The 20,671-nt window shown below is 36.7% G+C and overlaps 1 protein-coding gene and 1 long non-coding RNA gene across 5 annotated transcripts in view; one reads left to right on the plus strand and one right to left on the minus strand.

Annotated features, from left to right (window-relative positions):
- LOC115213887 (probable GPI-anchored adhesin-like protein PGA55) overlaps nt 1–14,794 on the plus strand; it is a 190,283-nt gene extending 175,489 nt beyond the window's left edge. For all 4 annotated transcript variants that reach the window (XM_036504631.1, XM_036504633.1, XM_036504634.1 and 1 more), the window contains 7 exons: nt 351–438; nt 1,549–1,698; nt 5,008–5,220; nt 7,547–7,747; nt 9,451–9,552; nt 10,865–10,917; nt 14,080–14,794. In XM_036504631.1, coding sequence (XP_036360524.1) covers nt 351–438; nt 1,549–1,698; nt 5,008–5,220; nt 7,547–7,747; nt 9,451–9,552; nt 10,865–10,917; nt 14,080–14,092 — 820 coding nt within the window. In that variant the 3' untranslated portion in view covers nt 14,093–14,794. The remainder of the gene's footprint in view (nt 1–350; nt 439–1,548; nt 1,699–5,007; nt 5,221–7,546; nt 7,748–9,450; nt 9,553–10,864; nt 10,918–14,079) is intronic.
- The window catches only part of LOC118764191, a 29,139-nt gene extending 8,964 nt beyond the window's left edge, over nt 1–20,175 (minus strand). Inside the window, exon 1 of the long non-coding RNA XR_004999978.1 lies at nt 19,775–20,175. This is a non-coding gene — a long non-coding RNA (uncharacterized LOC118764191). The remainder of the gene's footprint in view (nt 1–19,774) is intronic.
- Between the last annotated feature and the right edge of the window lie 496 nt (nt 20,176–20,671).

A 20,671-nucleotide genomic window follows, 5' to 3' on the forward strand; every position in this document is an offset into this window, starting at 1 on the left:
AAACAGCTGTTTCTTGCAACAAATACAACCAAAGCCAATTTTTTCATAGACCCTTGATATGCTACTGTTGACCCTCAGTTTACTATTTTGCTTATCTGGACCCTCATAGATCTTATATGGACCCTGGGCCTCCATATGCACGCTGGTTGAGAACTATTGATATATATGACCAACATACTACAACCACTTCTCACTCGTCACCTCACTGGCTTAGAACTGTAGAAGTAACTAAATGAACAGCAACTGAGTTAATCATCAATTATACACACACACATTACACTAGAATGTTTATAATTGCAAAACCAATTCTGTAGTGTCATTGTATTTCTTTTTTCTGTCTCTATCTTTAGATTTGAGCTGTCAGCAGAGATGAGGAATGCTTGTGAGATACTCCACATCTATCTGGAAGATTCCACCCGGGTACAGACTAAAGAACTTGTAAGTAGTTACCTCTAATCGCTAGTCTAACTAGATTGTGTACCACCTGGGGCTGCCCTTCAGTTTTCTGCTCCTTGGTTACCCTCAAAAAAATACATATTTCCTACAGCAGATCCAAAAGTGGTGCTGCCCCCATAAAAGTGCCACCTGGGATGGACCACCCCTCCATCCCACTCTTGTGCCTCTATTGTGTCAGGATGGGCTGCAGTGTGTCTGTCTTGGAATAAATGCAGAGTGGCTCAGATGGTATGCTGTTGGGATTGCCATCTGGCTCACAGGTGTAGGACATGGGTTTTGAGGCACCTGTTTGCTTTATAATCACTGTTTTAGATTGAGTTCCAATGCATGGCACTTTGTAAGTATCTCCTGCAGCCAAGAATTATCCAATAACTTGTGAATGGAATTTTGTAGACAAAAACTGTGTTGTGGAAAACTGTTATGTATTTGTGCGTGTGTGCATGTGTATGTATAGGTATGTATTTATGTATCTGTGTGTATTTATACACACACACATTTTCTATACATGTGAATGTGTGTGCATGCATATGGTCTATTTATGTAATCCAATGAAGCTGTTGTCCATGAATGAATTGTTTTGTGCAGTTATGTCATATTTACATTGAAACCCTTAACAGGCCTCCATCTTTTCTCCATTAAAGAAGAAATAAAAAAAAAGCCAGATGCATTGTGGGGAGTTCAGGGTGATGGAAGAGGGGAGATAATTCTAATTTTAAGCTGAGTGATTTATCTTGTGTGTGTGTGTGTGTGTGTGTCTACAGACAACACTCAGTGAGCTTCCATAGAGTTTTCTTCTTCCAGTTCCATTCAGAACTCATTTATTGACTCTCGGGGCTATATTAGATGACGCTTGCTGAAGGTGTTGTGCAATAAGACTTAACCCGAGACTATGCTGTTGTAAAGCCATCATCTTGTCCAAATAGCCATCCCTTTGCCTTTCTTTAAGTGTGTGTGCACGCGTGCACATCTGCATGTGCGCATGAGCGTGTAAAGTATTTCTATTTTTGCATTATGTTAATATGTAAATATCTCAATTTTATTCATTCTCTGATGTATCTCTATTTCTTTTTCTCTGTTGCCACTTCTATGCAGAATTCGTGTCTTGACCAAATACGACAGGAATGGTTCAAAGTGTCCAGTCACAAACTGTCCAATCCACACCAAGTTGAAGACTATTTGTCCAGTTTCAATGAAATTGACAAGAAATTACTCAAATACATAGTAAACCTACTCGATTCCAATGTAAGTGTTATTCTATTTGTTTTGGTGTTGTGTTTTTTTTTAATTGTTTAATCCATTTATTTTTTCAGTCATTGGACTGTGGCCATGCTGGAGCACCACTCAAAGAAGTTTAGTTGAATGAATTGATCCTAGTACTTGATTTAAAAAAAAAATTCCTGTTATTTATTTTACCGGTTGTTTGCTGAACTGCTAGGTTATAGGGGTGTAAACAAACCAACACTGGTTGTCAAGCATTGGTGGGTGACAAATATGCACAATCACACAAACACATGCATAGATTGTGTGTGTGTGTGTGTGTGTGGGTGTATGTTTGTGGTGGTGGGGGGTTACCAAATGAAGATATGTGCATTTTCTAGTTCTGTTTCTGTTGCTTCCCCTAATACCAAATTCACTTTGACTTTTGTTTACCTTCATGGGTATTAAAATACGAGACAAAGTTCCGGGGCTGGCTATATTCAACCAATAACCCTTGAAAGCAGTGCTCCAGCATGGCCAAAGTCTAGAGACTCAAACCAGTAAAAGGAAGGCAATAGAAAAGAAACGTGGCTGGATGATATAAGTCCTGTGTGACAAAATGAGCTGAGAAGTGGGAGATCAGTTGAGAGAAAAAGGGAGAGTAGTAGGAGGAGGAGGGAGAGTAGGAGGAGAAGAAGAACCAGAAGACGACCAACAAAAGCTAAGCAGATACAATTGCGTAGGAAGATATGGTAAGGTCAGATCTGTGTATGCTAGTTTAGTTTCACAGACCAAATGATTTAGGATCATGAAGAAAAGATGCTACTTATTAAAGCTACTTGTTACCAAACTAGATATTCCTCACCTTTCAAAATTATTCTCCATTATCTTTATATTAATTTATATTATTATATATACATCCAAATAAGTATATATAGAAATTACATTCATTAAAAAGAAATCCCACAATCCCAATAAATAAATAAATATATATATATTTATACTTTATTATCATTAAAATTATGTTTTTGCAGGTTTAATAATAATAAAGCATATGACTCTACCTCTGGTATTCGAGTACCATTTCCCCCACCTTGTTTCACATTTCTGCTTACTTTGGCATGTGTGTGTGTGTGTGTATGTATATATATATATATATATAATTAAATCTTTAGAAAGGTTTTAGTTTGCAGCCTTGTCCTGCTCATAGAAGCAGAGACAAAAGAAAAAAGAAAAAATAGTTGTAGCATATATGTGGTTGCTCTTTCTGTTAGAAATAGCAGCCAAATCTCTCAAATAACACACTATACCATTGCATATCTTGAAAAAAGAAACTGAATAAATAATAACACATTAGGTCATCTAGTTGCTTGACCTGCTTGCTTGTGTGCTTAGGTGGGTGTACTTTTAAGATTGCACTTAAAATTCTACACCCCCACATGTGTTTATTTCTGTTGCAGTAATTCATTTATTTTTGTCATTTTCCAAACTCTTATTGTTGCAATGTTCTTTAAAATGCAAATGAGGGGCTAATTCAATGCATTTATGACAGAGAGAAGGATAGTCTCCAAAATATAAATTATTGATAAGATTTGAGATTTGGATTCAAGTTATGGCATAACATTGATTCATGCCCTTCATAGATGTGAAGATTTGTGTGTGTCTCTGTGTGTGTGTGTGTGTGTGAGAGAGAGAGAGAGAGTTCTGGTGTGTGTGTGTGTGTGGCTTGATGTATGATATTTTGTATATCCATGTATGATCAAATTTGTATTACCTTTATGTGTGTGTGTGAAAGTTCTGGTGTGTGTGAGTTGTTTGAGTGTGTGTGGTTCAATGTATGTTTTGGTATTTCCATGTACATGTTAGTATCTATTTGTGTTGTGTGTGTGTTCTTGTGTGTGTATGGATGTGCAAGTTCTTGTGTGTGTATGTGGCTTGATGTATGATTTTTTTTTGTATATCCATGTATGATTAAATTTGTATTATCTTTGTGTGTGTGTGTGTGTGTATGTGTGTGTGTGGTTGTATGAGTTTTGTATACATGTATATATTTGTATTCATCTTTGTGTGTATATATATAAATGGCGGTGCCCCAGCATGACCACAGCTCGTGAGCTGAAACTAGATAAAATAAAATTTAAAAAAATATGAGTTTTGGTGTCTGTATGTATGAGTGTTTGTATATCCATGCATGGTTAGACATATTTATGTTTGTGTATGGCTTGATGTATCAGTTTTGTATGCATCCATTTATATTTGTCTTTGTGGCTCAATGTATAATTTTTGTATATTCATGTATAGCTGTATGTGTGTGTATGAATGAATGAATGAATGAATGAGAGAGATATGGAAGCCACAGAAATATACGAGAGAGGAGGAGGAGGAGGAGGTGTGTCTCTCTGAGCAAGAGAGATAAATCCATGTATGTGTATATGTGTTTTTGTAACTGAAACAGACTGCATGGTTGTGTGCTTGTTTGTATGTATGTGTGTGTGTGTGTGTGTGTGTGTGTATGTATGTATGTATGAAAGAGATTGTGTAGGTGTGTGTGTGTGCAAAGGAGAAGACAAAAGAGATATACTGGTATTTCCTGTTGCCATTGTTTGCCATCTCATATTGAACCAGCGAACCAGTTCTTCAAGTCTTCCTCTCACTATGCGTACCCCCCCCCCCGCCAGTCTTACTGCTTCAAAGTTGTGTAGTCACCACACAGATGTGTATTTGGTAATGTGTGATGTGGCCCTGGCATCCCTTACATGTCAGAAAAACAAAATGGGATGGTCGTGTTTGGAATGTCTTTGATCTTAAATGTGTGCTGCATATGCTACATCAAGACTTAGTTCTAGCTAACCAACAACAACACACTGTCTACACTACTCTGTACATAACATACACCACACAACACTAGGTCATATACTATTCTACTACATGCTACTTACCACATACTACATCTTGTACTATGCTCCATAACACACTGCACAACATCATACTGTGCTATACCATGCTGTGTACTATACCACATCACTTTGCCCATTCCAATGAGAAAGCCTGTATACAGTCTTGTGGTTGGTTAGAAATCCCAGCTGACCTTCTCTCTCTCAAATTAGACCTTTCTGCCTTAAAGGATGAATTGGGTGATGAAATCTCTGATATACAATATATGAATGGATAAATAAGGGTGCAGGCATGGCTGTGTGGTAAGAAGCGTGCTTCCCAATCACATGGTTCTGGGTTCAGTCCCCACTGTGTGGCACCTTGGGCAAGTGCCTATATTTATTTTGGTTTTATGTTTTGTTCCTGTTTCCATTTTCTTTTATTGCTTTTATTTATATATTCTTTTTGTTTCTATTTCAGGGGAATTGTTCCATCCATTATTCCGTATCACATTCCAATTTTGAGATTGTCAGCCTCTTGCTGGATACAAACGTCTGTGATGTAGACAAACAGAACAAAGCCGGCTATTCCGCGATAATGTTGGCCTCCCTCGCATATGTACAGACTGACGCTCACCGAGACACCGTTAAGCGACTCTTCAGAATGGGTGATGTCAATGGGAGATCGTCGCAGGTACGTGAGAACGTTTGTATGTGTGTTGTTGTTGTTAAGCAACAAGATGGATAAGGGTGATTAGGTGATGGTCTAGGGTTTAGGGGCGGGAGACCCCAGACCTTGGAAAAAAAAAAGCTTTGGTCGTTTTGCTGTAGTCAAGGGCTCTTCGTTGACGCCCGACACCACTGGGAGGTGGCCCTCGAAGTCACTGGAAATGGAGATCTCCAGATCCAAATTCTTGAACAGCTGCTGTTGTTTAATCCCAGGTCAGGCCTGATCAGTTAGATCTCAGATCAAAAGTATTCCAGTTGTGAATATTTATTTATATCTTAGAGGACTGTATTGTCAAGTTTGTCCCCTTTGAGGGAGATTTGGTTTCTATTTCTTGCAGATTGAGTGGTAACCATGTAAAACCTCCTTTGTGTGTGTGTGGTGGAGGTACATGTATGTGTGTCTGATGCTCCATTTGTTGGCATAACTTGATGAAACTGGATTATTGCAAGTGTTATAGAATTGAGAGAGAGAGCAGGTGTGTGTGTGTGTGTGCAGGCATGTTTCTTGTAAGGCTTTGTGTATGTGTTTTTATCTGTATGTATATGTGTGTGATGGCTGTTTGTGTATGTCTGTTGCCCTCATCTTCAACATAACAAATATTTTAATTGTCAGTTTTTATCACCATTAATAGCTACAGTAATTATCATAATTTTTGCTATGGCAGCTATTATCATCTCCATCATCATCAACATTATCATCTCCATCATCATCAACATTATCATCTCCATCATCATCAACATTATCATCTCCATCATCATCAACATTATCATCTCCATCATCATCAACATTATCATCTCCATCATCATCAACATTATCATCTCCATCAACATTATCATTTTCCATCATCATCATTATCATCTTCCATCATCAATATTACCATCTTCATCATCTTCAGTGTCATCAGCATTATTGTCTCCATCATCACCAACATTATCATCTTGATCATCATCACCTACATTATCTTTATCATCTTCATCATCACCAACATTATCATTGTCATCATCCTGATTACTGAGTATTATCCCCATTCTCATCATTTTTGTTCACATCATCATCATCCTAATGGAAGTTAGTATCATGTGAGTGTCTAATAAAATTTACTTGTCAGTAAATGTTGTTAGTAAACCTTGGCTACTTATAAACCACATATTCTGGAGGATATAACTTATATGTAGCAATAGACTTAGTTTCCTTTCCAGTGGTATGTTGTTTCTCATCTTTCACAGAAGCATAATGTATGCTTTGTCTCCACCCCCCCCCCCCCACTGCACCCCCATCTCCAACACCTGATGGAATTGTAGGGATGGTGTTGTGATATTTGAAGTGTCCTAGGCATTTATAGTTGTAGTGGAGTTCATTCCTGTCCATGTTTAATCACAGCCGTTTCTTTCATAAAGAGAAAGAGGCAAACGGGCAGAAATAAAGTGAGAGAGAAAAATCTAAGAATCAGTCCCAGTATGGAACTAGTAGTATATTTATTGACCCCACCCTACTTAAAAATTAAAAAAAGAAAAAAGGATGAAGGTAAAGTTGACCTTTGGGATTTGAACACAGAGGGCCAGGACAATTGTCATAGACATGTCCAATGCACAACATCACCTGTGGGTTGCTTTGACTGTTCTATTATATTTCTGTTGAAACACAACTGCTTTTGTTTCAATTGATTTTGAAAATAGTCGCAGGAGTGGCTGTGTGGCAAGTAGCTTGCTTACCAACCACATGGTTCCAGGTTCAGTCCCACTGCGTGGCACCTTGGGCAAGTGTCTTCTATTATAGCCTTGGGCCACCCAAAGCCTTGTGAGTGGATTTGGTAGATGGAAACTGAAAAGAAGCCCGTCGTATATATGTATATATATGTGTGTGTTTGTGTGTCTGTGCTTGCCCCCCCCCCCAACATCGCTTGACAACCGATGGTGGTGTGTTTACGTCCCTGTAATGTAGCGGTTTGGCAAGAGACTGATAGAATAAGTACTAGGCTTACAAAGAATAAGTCCTGGGGTCGATTTTCTTGACTAAAGGTGGTGCTCCAGCATGGCTGCAGTCGAATGACTGAAACGTAAAAAAGTAAAGAATTTATAAAAATAACCTTGTTGTTAGGTTTGTGTTTGGAATATAAATTAACAAAGAATTTTGATGGACGGTTTTATAATGCAAATCACTCTGAAATAGGGAATTTGTGTTATAGAACTCGGGTGGTTGGTGTCAAACGGATTAATTAATGAATGTACGTTTATGTATGTATCTGTGTCTTTATTTTTTTTATTTATGTGTGTATCTGTTATAATTGCAGGCCAAACAAACTGCCCTCATGCTGTCTGTGAGTCATGGCCGAGGTGATATGGTGAAGTTGCTTCTGGAATGTGGTGCTGACATTAACTGCCAAGATGAAGATGGCTCCACGGCTTTGATGTGTGCCTGCGAGCACGGACATATTGAGATTGTGAAGACGCTGATTACTGATCTGCAATGTGATGCCTCACTAACTGATAATGTAAGTAGTTGTTGTTGTTGTTGATGATGATGTTTACATTTTTATTGTTGTTGTTGTTGGTGGTGATGTATTTGTTGTTTTCGTTTAGTCTCACTGGTGAACTCTGATTTAAGTATATGTGCAGCATATAAGCTACTGGGAAAGACTCAAGAGATTAAGACTCTATTCTTTAGAGCGTAGGCAAGAAAGATATGCCATAATATACATCTGGAAGATCCTAGAAGGACTTGTCCCAAACTTTGGCATCAAGAGTTACACAAATGCTAGAACTGGGCGCCACTGAATAGTGCCAAGGACTCCAAATTTGCCATCAAGATGTAGGACAAGATACTGTGATAGCCTGGGCTTCAGAGGCCCACAGCTCTTCAATATCCTCCTGAAGAACCTGAGAGACCTGCATGGGGTGGATGCAGATGTTTTTAAAATAAAACTGGATCTCTTCCTGTCAGGTGTCCCAGATGAACCAACTTCACGGCAGGAGGTGCAGATGAGGGCAGCTGCATTGAACTCTCTCATGCACCAAATGGCATTTGCTAAAAAGCATTCGTGAAGTAAAATCATGTAGCAACACCAAATGGCGGTGCCCCAGCATGGCCCCAGCTCGTGAGCTGAAACTAGATAAGATAAAAAAAAAATTTTTTTAAATATCTGCAATCAAATATATTCCAACTGTGACCATCCCCATCTGCTTTATTTTGAGATGTGGCATATCTGGAATTACATTGTCCAATATGTCCTTCTTTTCTTAAGAAGGTAGGATATGATTTAAAGGTGATTTGGTTGCTATTTTTAGTTGATTGTGCGATGTCTTTTGAGTTGTTTTTGGCATTGTCAGTCAATCTATCCTCTTCCATAATTGCAACCATCAACCGGAAGTTACTATCTCCCACCTTCCATATAGAAATAATTTTCATCCTTCTTTTCCTTTCATTTCACTAAATGCATATAAAATAAAAATATAAAAAATCCAGATATGATACACTAGTCACAAAGAAGGTAATAAAAAGTTCTTAAGAATAGAATAAAGTAGTTGATTATTGAGAATGTGTTATTCAGGCTAGTGAGGCCATTGAGAAGGATTATAGTAAAAAAAAAAACTATCAACCTTTACCTCGTTGCTTATAAGTGGAGCACTTTATGCAAAATCATTTAAAAAAATTTTAATTAATAAATTTTTAAATATTTTTTTGTTACTAAAGATGGTAGAGTTTTACCACAAACACATTTATTGATTACTCAATGGCATCTTTTTTCAACATACTTTTTCTTATGTCTGTTGAGTCTGGGAGAGTTGCATCTTTGCACACAAAATTATTCCAGACAGTTTAACCTTAGATCAAGAAGAGATTTATGAGTGAAAGCTTAACCACTTAGGTTCATCTTGCCGCTTTGTATATTATTGTTGTATGTTCAATGAACTTTTTCTCTTTATTACTGTTGCTTCATCTGTGTGTTATGTTGTTTATAATAATAGTCTAGTGTTGCCTGTTATCTGATGGATGCCATGTAAAAAGCATCTGTACTGGTGCCATGTAAAAGCATCCTGCTGCATAAAAGCACCCAGTAATACTATGTAAAGTGGTTGATATTAGGAAGGACATCCAGCTGTAGAAACTAAGGAGCCCAGACAGCTCTTGAGCTGGCCAGCTCCTATTAAACCATCCAACCCATGATGATGATAATTTTTTTTTTCTGCATTCCAGGATGGACAGAATGCTTTGGCTATTGCCATGGAGGCTGGCCACAAAGACATTGGTGTTATACTTTATGCTCATTTGAATTTCTCAAAACAGCCTGTGTCTCCTGTAAGTATTGTAACACTTATTAAAAAAAAATTTTTTTTAATATTTTCTTATTGGATAGAAATTTATTCCAGTCTTTGCACAGTTTTCACCATTGTGGAATTCCTTACTGACATTATCCAGTTATAGGTATGTCTAGGTTGTTGAACAGACCTATGACCAAAGGCATTAGTCAAGCCTTGATCATCCCGACTTTGTTTTTCTTTCAGGTCTGGTATCCCATTCATTGGGTAGGCTTGTAATCTCGGTTGCTTATACACCTTGCAAACCAGGTTAAGCTCTTGTGTTTTGAGGCTTAGGGTTCATCACAGATTAAAGTCTAAATGTACCCCTCACTACATTATCCTGTGTGACCCCTTCTTTTAGATAGTTGGGTGTAATTTGAGGGTAACCTGACTGCTATTATTAAATACTACTTTGTTGATTTAATTTGCATTGTTGTTGGTACACTACTGCTATGTGTGTCTATATTTGATATTACACCAGTTTGTAATACATATAATATAGCTCAAGTATTGCACACCAAATATTTTCTGAAGCTTCTTGTGGAAAAAAACAAAAACAAAAACAAAAACAAAATCAATGCCTGGCTTCTGCAGCAAAGATGACTGAGATGATCAGCTTTCTTCATGCTTGCTCTACATGTGTGTGTGTGTGTGTGCATATGGATTCTCGAATTCCTCGTAAGATAACAAGCATAATGAATCCAGTCATTACTTATTGCCCTATTACTTGTGACAATGAGCCACTCTTACCATAGTACCTATTAACCTATTAATAATTTAGGTGATCTGATTCACCTAAATGGACCATGTGCTGCTAATAGCTTTTAGTTTCTAACTTCTCTAAATAAACACTTAGAAAATCAATATAAAAGAATTATCAGTACAAAATCACTAATAAGAAGAAAACTGAGAGTGAAAACCTCTGCCAGCTCACCATCTTCTCTTGCCAACATATACTAATATGTGGTTAGGAAGTTTGCCTCCCAAACACATGGTTGTCAGTTAACTTCATTAAGACAGTTAACATCAGTTAACACATGGTTGGCAGTTTGGTGCTGCCATTGAACATTGAAAGGTACCCCTCTCTTGATCTATTCTTTCAACTCAATAGGCATCATCTCTTTTTAGTATCTGTAGTGTTGTTGGTTAGTGGTGGCTGGGCAGATATTCAGCTTCTATTTATGTGAATTTGCAATATTATCAAACCAAGAAAAAACCTTGTGAGTGAGTGATGTAGTGAACTGGAGAAATACGTAAATTGAGTTTTAGAATGAAAATGATTTGTTCATGTTGTCTGTTTATTGTTGCAGGGTTTATACAGGAAACGAAGGACAAGTTCAGATTCTTCATCATCTGCTGCAAGGTAAATGCACACACACAATCTTCTCCATGTACTTACACCTACAGTTATACAGAATATATATATGCATACATACACACATATACGTTTACTTATACATGTATACTTACAAACACACGTTTTTGTATTAAATGTTGTGATATATACAGTCCTTATTTACACATGGTTTCAACTTTTGGCACAAAGCCTGAAATTTGGGAGAGGGCTAAGTCAATTACATTGACCCCCCAGTGCTCAACTGGTACTTATTTTATCAACCCAGAAAGGATGAAAGGTAAAGCTGACCTAGGCGGAATTTGATCCCAGAATGTAAAGGTGGATGAAATGCTGTTGGGCATTTTGCCCATTTCTGCCAGCTTGCCGTCTTCTCTTGCCAACACATACTAATATTGGTTTCAAATTTTGGCACAAGGCCAGCTGTGTTAGGAGAGGAGGCAAGTCAATCATATTGCCCCCGTGTTCAACTGGTACTTATCTTATCAACCCTAGAAAGATAAAAGGCAAAGTCGACCTCGGTGGGATTTGAACTCAAAACAGATGAAATGCTAGTCAGAATTTTTCTTCGTGTGTTAACATTTCTGGCAGCTCACCACCTTCACACATATTAATATTAGTATTAGTATATAGTGTTTAAGACAGCAATGAGTTGGTAGATGCATAATGGGGGAAAAAAATTTAAATGTTTTGTGCATTGAAGAAGTATAACCAAAAAAACATTCGAGCGGAAAAAAACATTTGAGCAAGGTCATTGTCAGTGCCGCTGGACTGGCTCTTGTGCAGGTGGCACGTAAAAACACCATTTGAGCGTGGCTGTTGCAAATACTGCCTGACTGGCTCTCGTACCAGTGGCACGTAAAACCACCCACCACACTCTTGGAGTGTTTGGCGTTAGGAAGGGCATCCAGCTGTAGAAACTCTGCCAGATCAGATTGGAGCCTGGTGCAGCCATCTGGTTTGCCAGTCCTCAGTCAAATTGTTCAACCCATGCTAGCATGGAAAGCAGATGTTAAACGATGATGATGAAATTTTAACAACAAAAGGCCATGTGGACCCCAGTTGGGTACCATTGGACTAGTGTTACCCTCCTGCATAATTAAAACAAACAAACAAACTTCTCCTTAAGACTTTTTTATTTTTAAAAGTTAGGCTATGAGAGGTGACACCTATCTTATAATTTTCAATGGTCCTTGCAGTTTAATGTCCAATATGCTGGTAAATATTTGTAAGCCTAATTTGAATCAGCATGTGGTGGGGAATCAATAAGAGGTGTATAGATTAATTCCAGTTTGTAGGTTTCTTGTTTCATCACTGTCAGTTGTATTGTTTACAAATAATGTACATATTGTATATACAATTTAAACACTCTGCACTGTGGATGTGTTAGCTATTAACTTGTGATTTATACAAACATTTAATGTAAGTCTTGTCACTACTAGAAAGGTGACATATGAAAGATAGATAGATACATACATACATATATATATACCTGCATAGATACATACATTCCTACCTACATATTCATAGATACATATATTCATAGATGCATATATTCATAGATGCATATATACATAGATGCATATATACATAGATGCATATATACATAGATGCATATATACATAGATGCATATATACATAGATACATATATACATAGATACATACAGACATACATATGTACATACATACGTATGTACATACAAACATAGGTAAATTGATGGCTAGGTATGTAGGAAATAAACAGGTAGCTATGTAGATAAACAGATAGATATGTAGGTAGCTTGATAGGTAGTTAGGTAGACCAATAGATTGGCAGATAGACAGATAGGTTTATAGTTATCTTGATAGGTCTGTAGATAGCAAAGATTAAAATAGAGACAGGTAGATAAGTTAAACATGCTGATAGGTTGGTTGGTTGGTAGGTATGTATGTAGGTGGGTAAATAGTTAGGAGTTAGGTTGGAAGACTTATAAGTAGATAGGTGGGTGAGTTGGTAGATGGATAATAGAAGGATGAAAGACAAACTAACTGGACAAGCAATAAAATGTATGAACAAACTGGTTAACAAACCCTTCAGTCATGTATTTAACTAAACACATGTAATTGGAGAACTTGTTATACAGGATTACACACACACGCACACACATCTAAATACAAATGTTGGCACATACACATCTATAGTCATTCACACACACATGCGCGCACACATACATACGTACACACACATACACACACATACATACATACTTACATTAACGTGTACATACTGATGTGCATGGATATGTAACACACACACATCTTGTTTTAGTCATTAAACTGTGGCCATACTGGTGCACCACTTTGAAGGGTTTTAGTTAAAATAGTCAAGCACTTATTCTATCAGGCTTTTTGCTGAACTGCTAAGTCACAGATATAAACAAACCAACAAATGTCAACTGATCGTTGGAGCGCGCGCGCACACGCACACATACATATAAGGGTAAAGGATAAAGACCCCCTTCGGTCATGAATGACCATGGGATTGCACTTGAAAGTAAGTTCCACTCCAAGGCACAAATCTGAGCAAGGTCTCTCTTCTCCCTGCCACTGAGGTCCAAGGGAAAGGCAATGGCTAATACAGCTTAGCACCAGTGATGCCACAACTCATTTCTACAGCTGAGTGAACTGGAGCAACGTGAAAATGAAGTGTCTTGCCCAGGAACACAACACATGGCCTAGTCCAGGAACTGAACTCACAATCTCATGGTTTTAAGCCTAGTGCTCTAACGACTGAGCCATTCACATGTAGTAGACTAGAGCAACATGAAATGAAAGCAGACATAGGCATCCACTCAATCCCGCTATTCTGTCAGGGCACTTCTCCCATCTACAAAGTTGGCTGGTATTCATTTTCAGTCGAGTAGACAAGCAAAAATGAAATGAAATGCTTGCTTAGTCCAGGAATCAAACCCACAACCTTATAATCATGAGCCCAGCACCCTAACCACTTGGCCACCTGTTTGTACACACGTACACACACACATGCATACACACATACACTGAAATACATGTTCCCACACACTTGTGTGGGTACACATACCCACTCCTATATTTAGATGTATTTATATATGTATGTATAATATGTTATTATGTATATAGTCTCTTTATCTTCTTTTTTTGTTATTTTTCAGCACACCTCGGTAGAAGATCCACTCCCACCAAATACCAGAGACACCAGAAATTAGAACACGCATGCCACACACACACACAATCACACACACAATCACACACACACACTCTCAATTCTCATCCTGCTTTTATTATTATTATTATTATTATTATTTTTTATTATAATTTATTTTTATAGTGCATATTATTTTAGGTTCTGTTCTGCTTGTTTTTTTTCTTTTTTATTTCATTTCGTCTTTCTTTCTCTTTTCATTCTGTGGCAATCAATAGCATATATAACCATTGATAAAGAAGAGATATACCCACGCAACACTCACACACACACACATACACATAGCTGTGTGTGTGTGTGTGAATAAGAAACATAGACACATACACATATTTTGGGTACTCACACATGCACAGGAGGCACTCACACACACATACTCAAGCTAGGAGTGTGCTAAGCAAGAAAGAAAGAGACAGCAAAGTCTATCTGAAGATAACAACAATAATCCTTTCTGTTTTTTATCATAGAGATTAGGCATTCTGTACATTATTTACATTAGATCTGTGTCCTCATCTTTTCAGCTGATTACATCACAAACTTTTCAGCTGATTTACTCTCCGGCCTTCATCAGGTGTTCAGTTCCAGGCAGTACCTTGACTTGAATAAATAATAATAATAAAGACATCAGCAAAAAAAAAATACCTTAGGAATGAGAACCCAGGGTTGGGTTCAAAATTCTACCAGGACACCCGATGAAGGCTGGAGAGTAAACCAATCAAAATGAGGTAACAACAAGACAAGGACACATACCTGTCCAATGTAAATAATTCTTTCTACTATAAGCATAAGGACCGAAAATTTGGAGGAAGGTTTTGTCGGTTACATTGACCCCAGTTCTCAACTGGTACTTATTGTATTGACCTCAAAAGGACGAAAGACTAAGTTGGCCTCGGTGGAATTTCAACTCAAAATGCAATGATGGACAAAATGTTTCTAAGCTTAGCAGCATTTTGTCTAGGGTGCTAACTATTCTGCCATGTCACTGACTTATTATTATTAATAATAATAATAATAATAATAATAATGGACTCCCCTGCTCACTCCTTCCATCAAATTGATGTTGCTTGAACAGGTGCATAGTGTACCACGGATCAGGTGTTGGAGTGATCATAGCAACGTGAGATGAAGTGTTTTGTTCGAGAACACAATGCATTAATCGGTCTAGGAATTGAAACCACGATGTCGTGATCACGAGTGCAACACCCTAACACTTAGGCCATGCACCCTAACAACAACATGATGAAGATAATTGCTTGTGAATTTAGGCACAAGGCCAATAAATTTGAATGGTGGAGGGTTAGTTAATATAATTGACCCTGGTATTTGGTGTTTAATTTTATCAACCCTTGAGTGATGAAAGGCACAGTTGACCTTGACTGGATTTGAGCTCAGAATGTAAAGGGCTGGAAAAAATACAGCTAGGTATTTTTCCTGATGCTATAATGATTCTACTAATCTAAGCCACAAGAATTTCGATGGATAATGTGTAAAGATGGGTAGTTGTGACTTAACTTTCCTCCTTCTGCAGTATTTGACTGGCATCTTATTTAGTCGACCCTGGAAGGATGAAAGGCAAAACTATTTGACTAACACAGGGTTTGAACTCAGATCATAAAAGGACATCACTAAACACTTGATTTATCCACTGCCTTCTTGATTGATCTTTGTCTTCTCTATCATCATCCCATTTCTACCACCACCACCAGTATCATCATCACTGACATCAGCACCTCCACCACATCAAACATCAGTAGCACATCACTATCACGAGTCCTGCATATACCATGACCATCATCATCATCATCATCATCATCACAATCAAAACCATTTTCAATACTATTCAAATACTATCCTCCAACTGTCTCTTGATATTGTCCCTCATACTCTCATATCTCTCTTTCTCTCTATCATTATTGTACCCAGCTCTTATTGTCTTCCTAACAGATTCCATTATTAGCTCTCTCAACCACCATGAATGCTGTAACAAACCCATGACCACAACTTTTGAAAGACCAGAGGAATGAAAAGTAACGATTGATGATAAATGCATCAGGCTGTAAAATGCTGTTTCAAATAGTCACTGTTGAACCCACGGGGAAAAAAGGCACCCAGATATTAAATATATTGACTCGGGTTAGCTTTGTGTCTATTGTAAAAATCAATATTATACTCTGAATTAAGGGCAAATATTTTTATGCGAGTATTTTAATATAGGGCAGATCTTTCATTGGTTTGGTTAGAGTACATTTGAAATGAGAGCATGTAAGTCTTTGCAGCAAAGGAAAGGGGAGATAGTGGCATGTAACATATATGAAAAAATTGTGGCACTGTACTTCTCTGCTTGTCAATTACTTGTTGGCTCAGAAATACTGTCCTTAGTAAACAAGTGCTTAATTTCCCCAAACTGCTGTTTTTATTCCAGGATGTATTTTTTGTGAGATTAACCCAGAAACCATGACATTATTTAACCACCTGTTGTCTCACTGATGCCTGTTGTATCCATTTTACATTTGAAAATAAATGACTAATTAATTATAATTACAATAATGATGATGTTGCCAAAATGTAATGGCAACCATAGATTTCATGCCAAAGTCTGAAGATTCATGATTTTTCTTGGAATATATATGGCAGTGATTTTTTTTTTTTTTGGTGCCTTCTTCCACTTTATATGTAGTTTACTCTGTTAATCTCCAATTCTTCCAAATTTATCCTTGAAGCACAGAGCCTATTTAATTCTTAGACGAGAGGGATTGGTTTACATGACATCTGGGCATGTCCACAATCTGGTGAGGCACTATTAATGGCACAAGACTTAGTCAGCCCTCCTTCCAGTTCTCTATACTTTAGCCAGAAGGTAATTTTCTTTCATAACTGGAAATTTTGACAGGTGCTACCACCCTACACCAGTGTACACCTGAGAGTAGTGAGTGACTTAAGGGGCAACTCATATTATCCAAAACTTCTGAGGACCCCAACTGAAGCTCTCATCACAATATACAGTTTAATGTCTTACCCAGAATGTTTACAATGATTAGGAAATTATTATTGGATAGTGGATTAGCAGAATTGTTAGGACATTGGACAAAATGCTTTGTGGTAATCAGTTATGGCCTTTTACAATCTAAGTTTAAATCCTGTTTAAGTCAGTATGAGCTTTCATATTTCAGTAGGCAATAACAATAAATAGCAGCCTAATAGTGGGGTTGATATAATCCTCTGTTCCCATCAAATATGTGGTCTGGTGCCTGTTAGAAATTATTAAAGCAACAAGCTGGCTGAATTGTTAGTGCATTTGAGAAAATGGTTCATGGTGTCTCTCCTGGCTTTTTATGTTCTGAGTTCAAATATCACCAAGTCAACTTTGCCTTTCATCTTTTCGAGTCAATAAAAACTACTAGTGAAATGCTGGGGTTGATGTGCTCAACTTTTCAGAAACTTTTGGCTCTGTGTCAGTATCTGAAACTATTATTACTATTATTAAGGTGGAAAGCTGGCAGAGTTGTTAGCATGCTGGATGAAATGCTTAGCAGTACTTCACCCATTGCTATGTACCGAGTTCAAAATTCCGCTCAGGTCAACTTTGCCTTTCATCCTTTCAGGGTTGATAAATTAAGTACCAGTAAAACATAATTATCAGTGAAATGATGATGTAATTGGTGGTTGTATATGTAGGGGTTCCAATGCATTGCTTTGCCTGAGGGTCTATATTGATGTCAAGAAGGCCCTGCCACCCACTCTCTTTCTATTGGTGTTTCTGTGTGTAGTTATATATTACAGATGTGTGGTCTTGTGTGTGAATATAACTATGTATGTATGGGTCTGTGAATATGTATATATACATACACACACATATACTCATATATAAGTGAATAGGTATAGCTTGGTTGTTACCTAAAAGTTCACAGTGAGCTAGAAACTGAGTAAACACCATTGTACAAATATATGTATGTATGTTTAGTGCCTGTTGTCATTTTTGTGCCAGAGTTTTATGCTGGTGTCCTGGAATTTTGGACAGAAATATCTTCAGCAGACTCTTGTACCTTTAGTTGAGTGATATATGTGTGTATGTGTGATATATTATCATCATCATCATCATTTAATGTGATGATGATCATATATATTACACACAACATATGCATGCATATACATATACTTGCATACATGTACACACTCACATTCCGATGGTCACTTATATTGCATATTTATATGCACACATTAAAAACAAACAAATGCTTCAATAGTTTCAATATATGTATAAATACACGCACATACACACACACACACACACTTGTGTTACCATGCCAACATGACAATGCTTCTTGTTTTTATTTTTATTTCATTTTTCGTTTTCTTGTATGATGAAGATGATGATGATGAATATGATGTTAATTTTATAATTTTATTTTTCAATTCTCAAATATTTTAAATAAAAGATGAAAAAAAAAAAAAGATAATTGTTTTCAAAATGGCTTGTAATGTATCCTGTCATTGAAAGACAAAAAGTGAAAGAGCAAAAAGAAAAAAAAATGGAAAAAGGAAAAAAAGTTTGAAAATCTGTGACTCTCATTTGCTGATTGAGTTATAGTGTCTCAATTTTGTGATTAAATTATTGTGTGAGACAACAAAGAACAAAAAAATTGTAAAAGCAGAAGGAAAATGAAAGAAACTGATGAAAAAGATGAATCATATATATATGTATATGTATACATATATGTGATTACAAAATATAAAGGAATATAAAAACAAACAAAAGAACTGGTTTTTTTTTTTCTGGCTTTGCTAACAGTGAGGGGCTTAAATGACATAATGAATTTGCTTCAATTAATTTGGGACATTACGCATTATGTATGTCTCATTTTTACCTTTTTATTTTCGTTATATTTTCATCTCGAAACCTGTTGCTAAGAACACTCTCTGAAACTTGATAAGTGTATGTAATTAGATTACATACATACATACACACACATACTCACAGTCGCATGTATGTATATTTGTATATGTGTATAAATACATCTATAAACACTCAACTTTGTATGTGTGTGTGTGTGCATATATATATATTTATATATATGTATGTATTGGAAACTGGAAACTTCTCAGGGTTTTTTGTTTTTGATTGGATGATAGTGATTGATGGAGCATGAAAAAAACCAGTGCAAATTAGCTGTCATCACTGGAGCAAAACAGTGATATGATGTTTACATTTCTTGTTGGCATTATGAACTGTCATTGTGTCCTTTTGAAAACCAGTGGGATAAGAAGAAAATCATTATTTGAAAAGCAGGGTAGGGTTGGTGACAGTAAGGGTATCCAACTCTAAAATGCTGCCACCCACAGCCAACCCATGCTAGTATAGAAAAGCAGGCATCACACACACACATGCACGTATGCATGCACACAAAATAGGGCATGCAGAAAATATTCAAATGTAATAAGTTTCGTTTAACCGAGTTGTGAAAAGACCCGTTAGAAATCGTTTGTCAAAGCCCATATCACTCTTCTACGGAATATATTTTTTCAAATAGGAGCTTTAACAAACAGTCTAACGGGATTTTTCAGTACCCAATCAAAACTTATAATTTTCGAATATTTTTTGCCTGTTCTATTAAATGGACACGCAGAAACACACACACACACACATATACATATTGTATAGAGATAATTCTATAGAAAACTTCAATTTCAGGCATGGGCTGAGGTCTTGAGGATGCAAACAAGAAATAGTATGTAATATATTTGAAAAATCCCTAGATGGAAAAGTGGCTTCCAGGTACCCATGGGGCTTGGACTGTTACTTTTTCTCATACTAATCATCAACTATTGTCTGAAGATCAGAAACAAGAAACTCAGAGTAACACTTTGTTGGGAAGTTTTCAGTTTCCAAAAACTAATATAAATAACTTCTGAAATCGAGTACTCACTTTACTCCTTCTTGTTCATAATGTTTGTGTATATATATATATATATGATGTATACATACATACACTACTGATTCCATCTGTTTAAATAAAAGCATTCTATTTTTTTGATTTTCATAAATATTTATTGCCACTGCTGATAATAATAAATATTAATAAATGATTTTTTAACAAAAAAAAAAATCATGAATATATTGTTTTAAAAGTAAAATGTTTGTTCATTAATTAACAGCTATGTTGTTAAAAATATGATATATTAACTATTAACACCAGGACAATACCTTGAGAGTATCATGGAATGGATGTGAGCTGCCTTGAAAAGAAGGGACAGCCTGTCCTCTTTCTATTGTGTTTTTTTTGTTTTTTAACATCCACTTTTCTTTCCATGCTTGTAATGTGACAGAAGTTTGAGGCAGATTTCCTATGCTATGATACCATTCCTGTTGCCTGTTTCGAAGCAAATTAATATTTCCCCTGGCTAGACAGGTTTTCTCTGAATGACTGTTTGCCTGACAGTGACAACCATTTATAATTATCACTCAGTGTCAAGACAAGGACCACACACACAACATATATATATATAACACACACATTGGACTGTCTGGAAAGTTCCTGCCGATTTAT

This window comes from Octopus sinensis, linkage group LG7 (assembly GCF_006345805.1).
Source record: "Octopus sinensis linkage group LG7, ASM634580v1, whole genome shotgun sequence".
Classification (NCBI taxonomy): domain Eukaryota; kingdom Metazoa; phylum Mollusca; class Cephalopoda; order Octopoda; family Octopodidae; genus Octopus; species Octopus sinensis.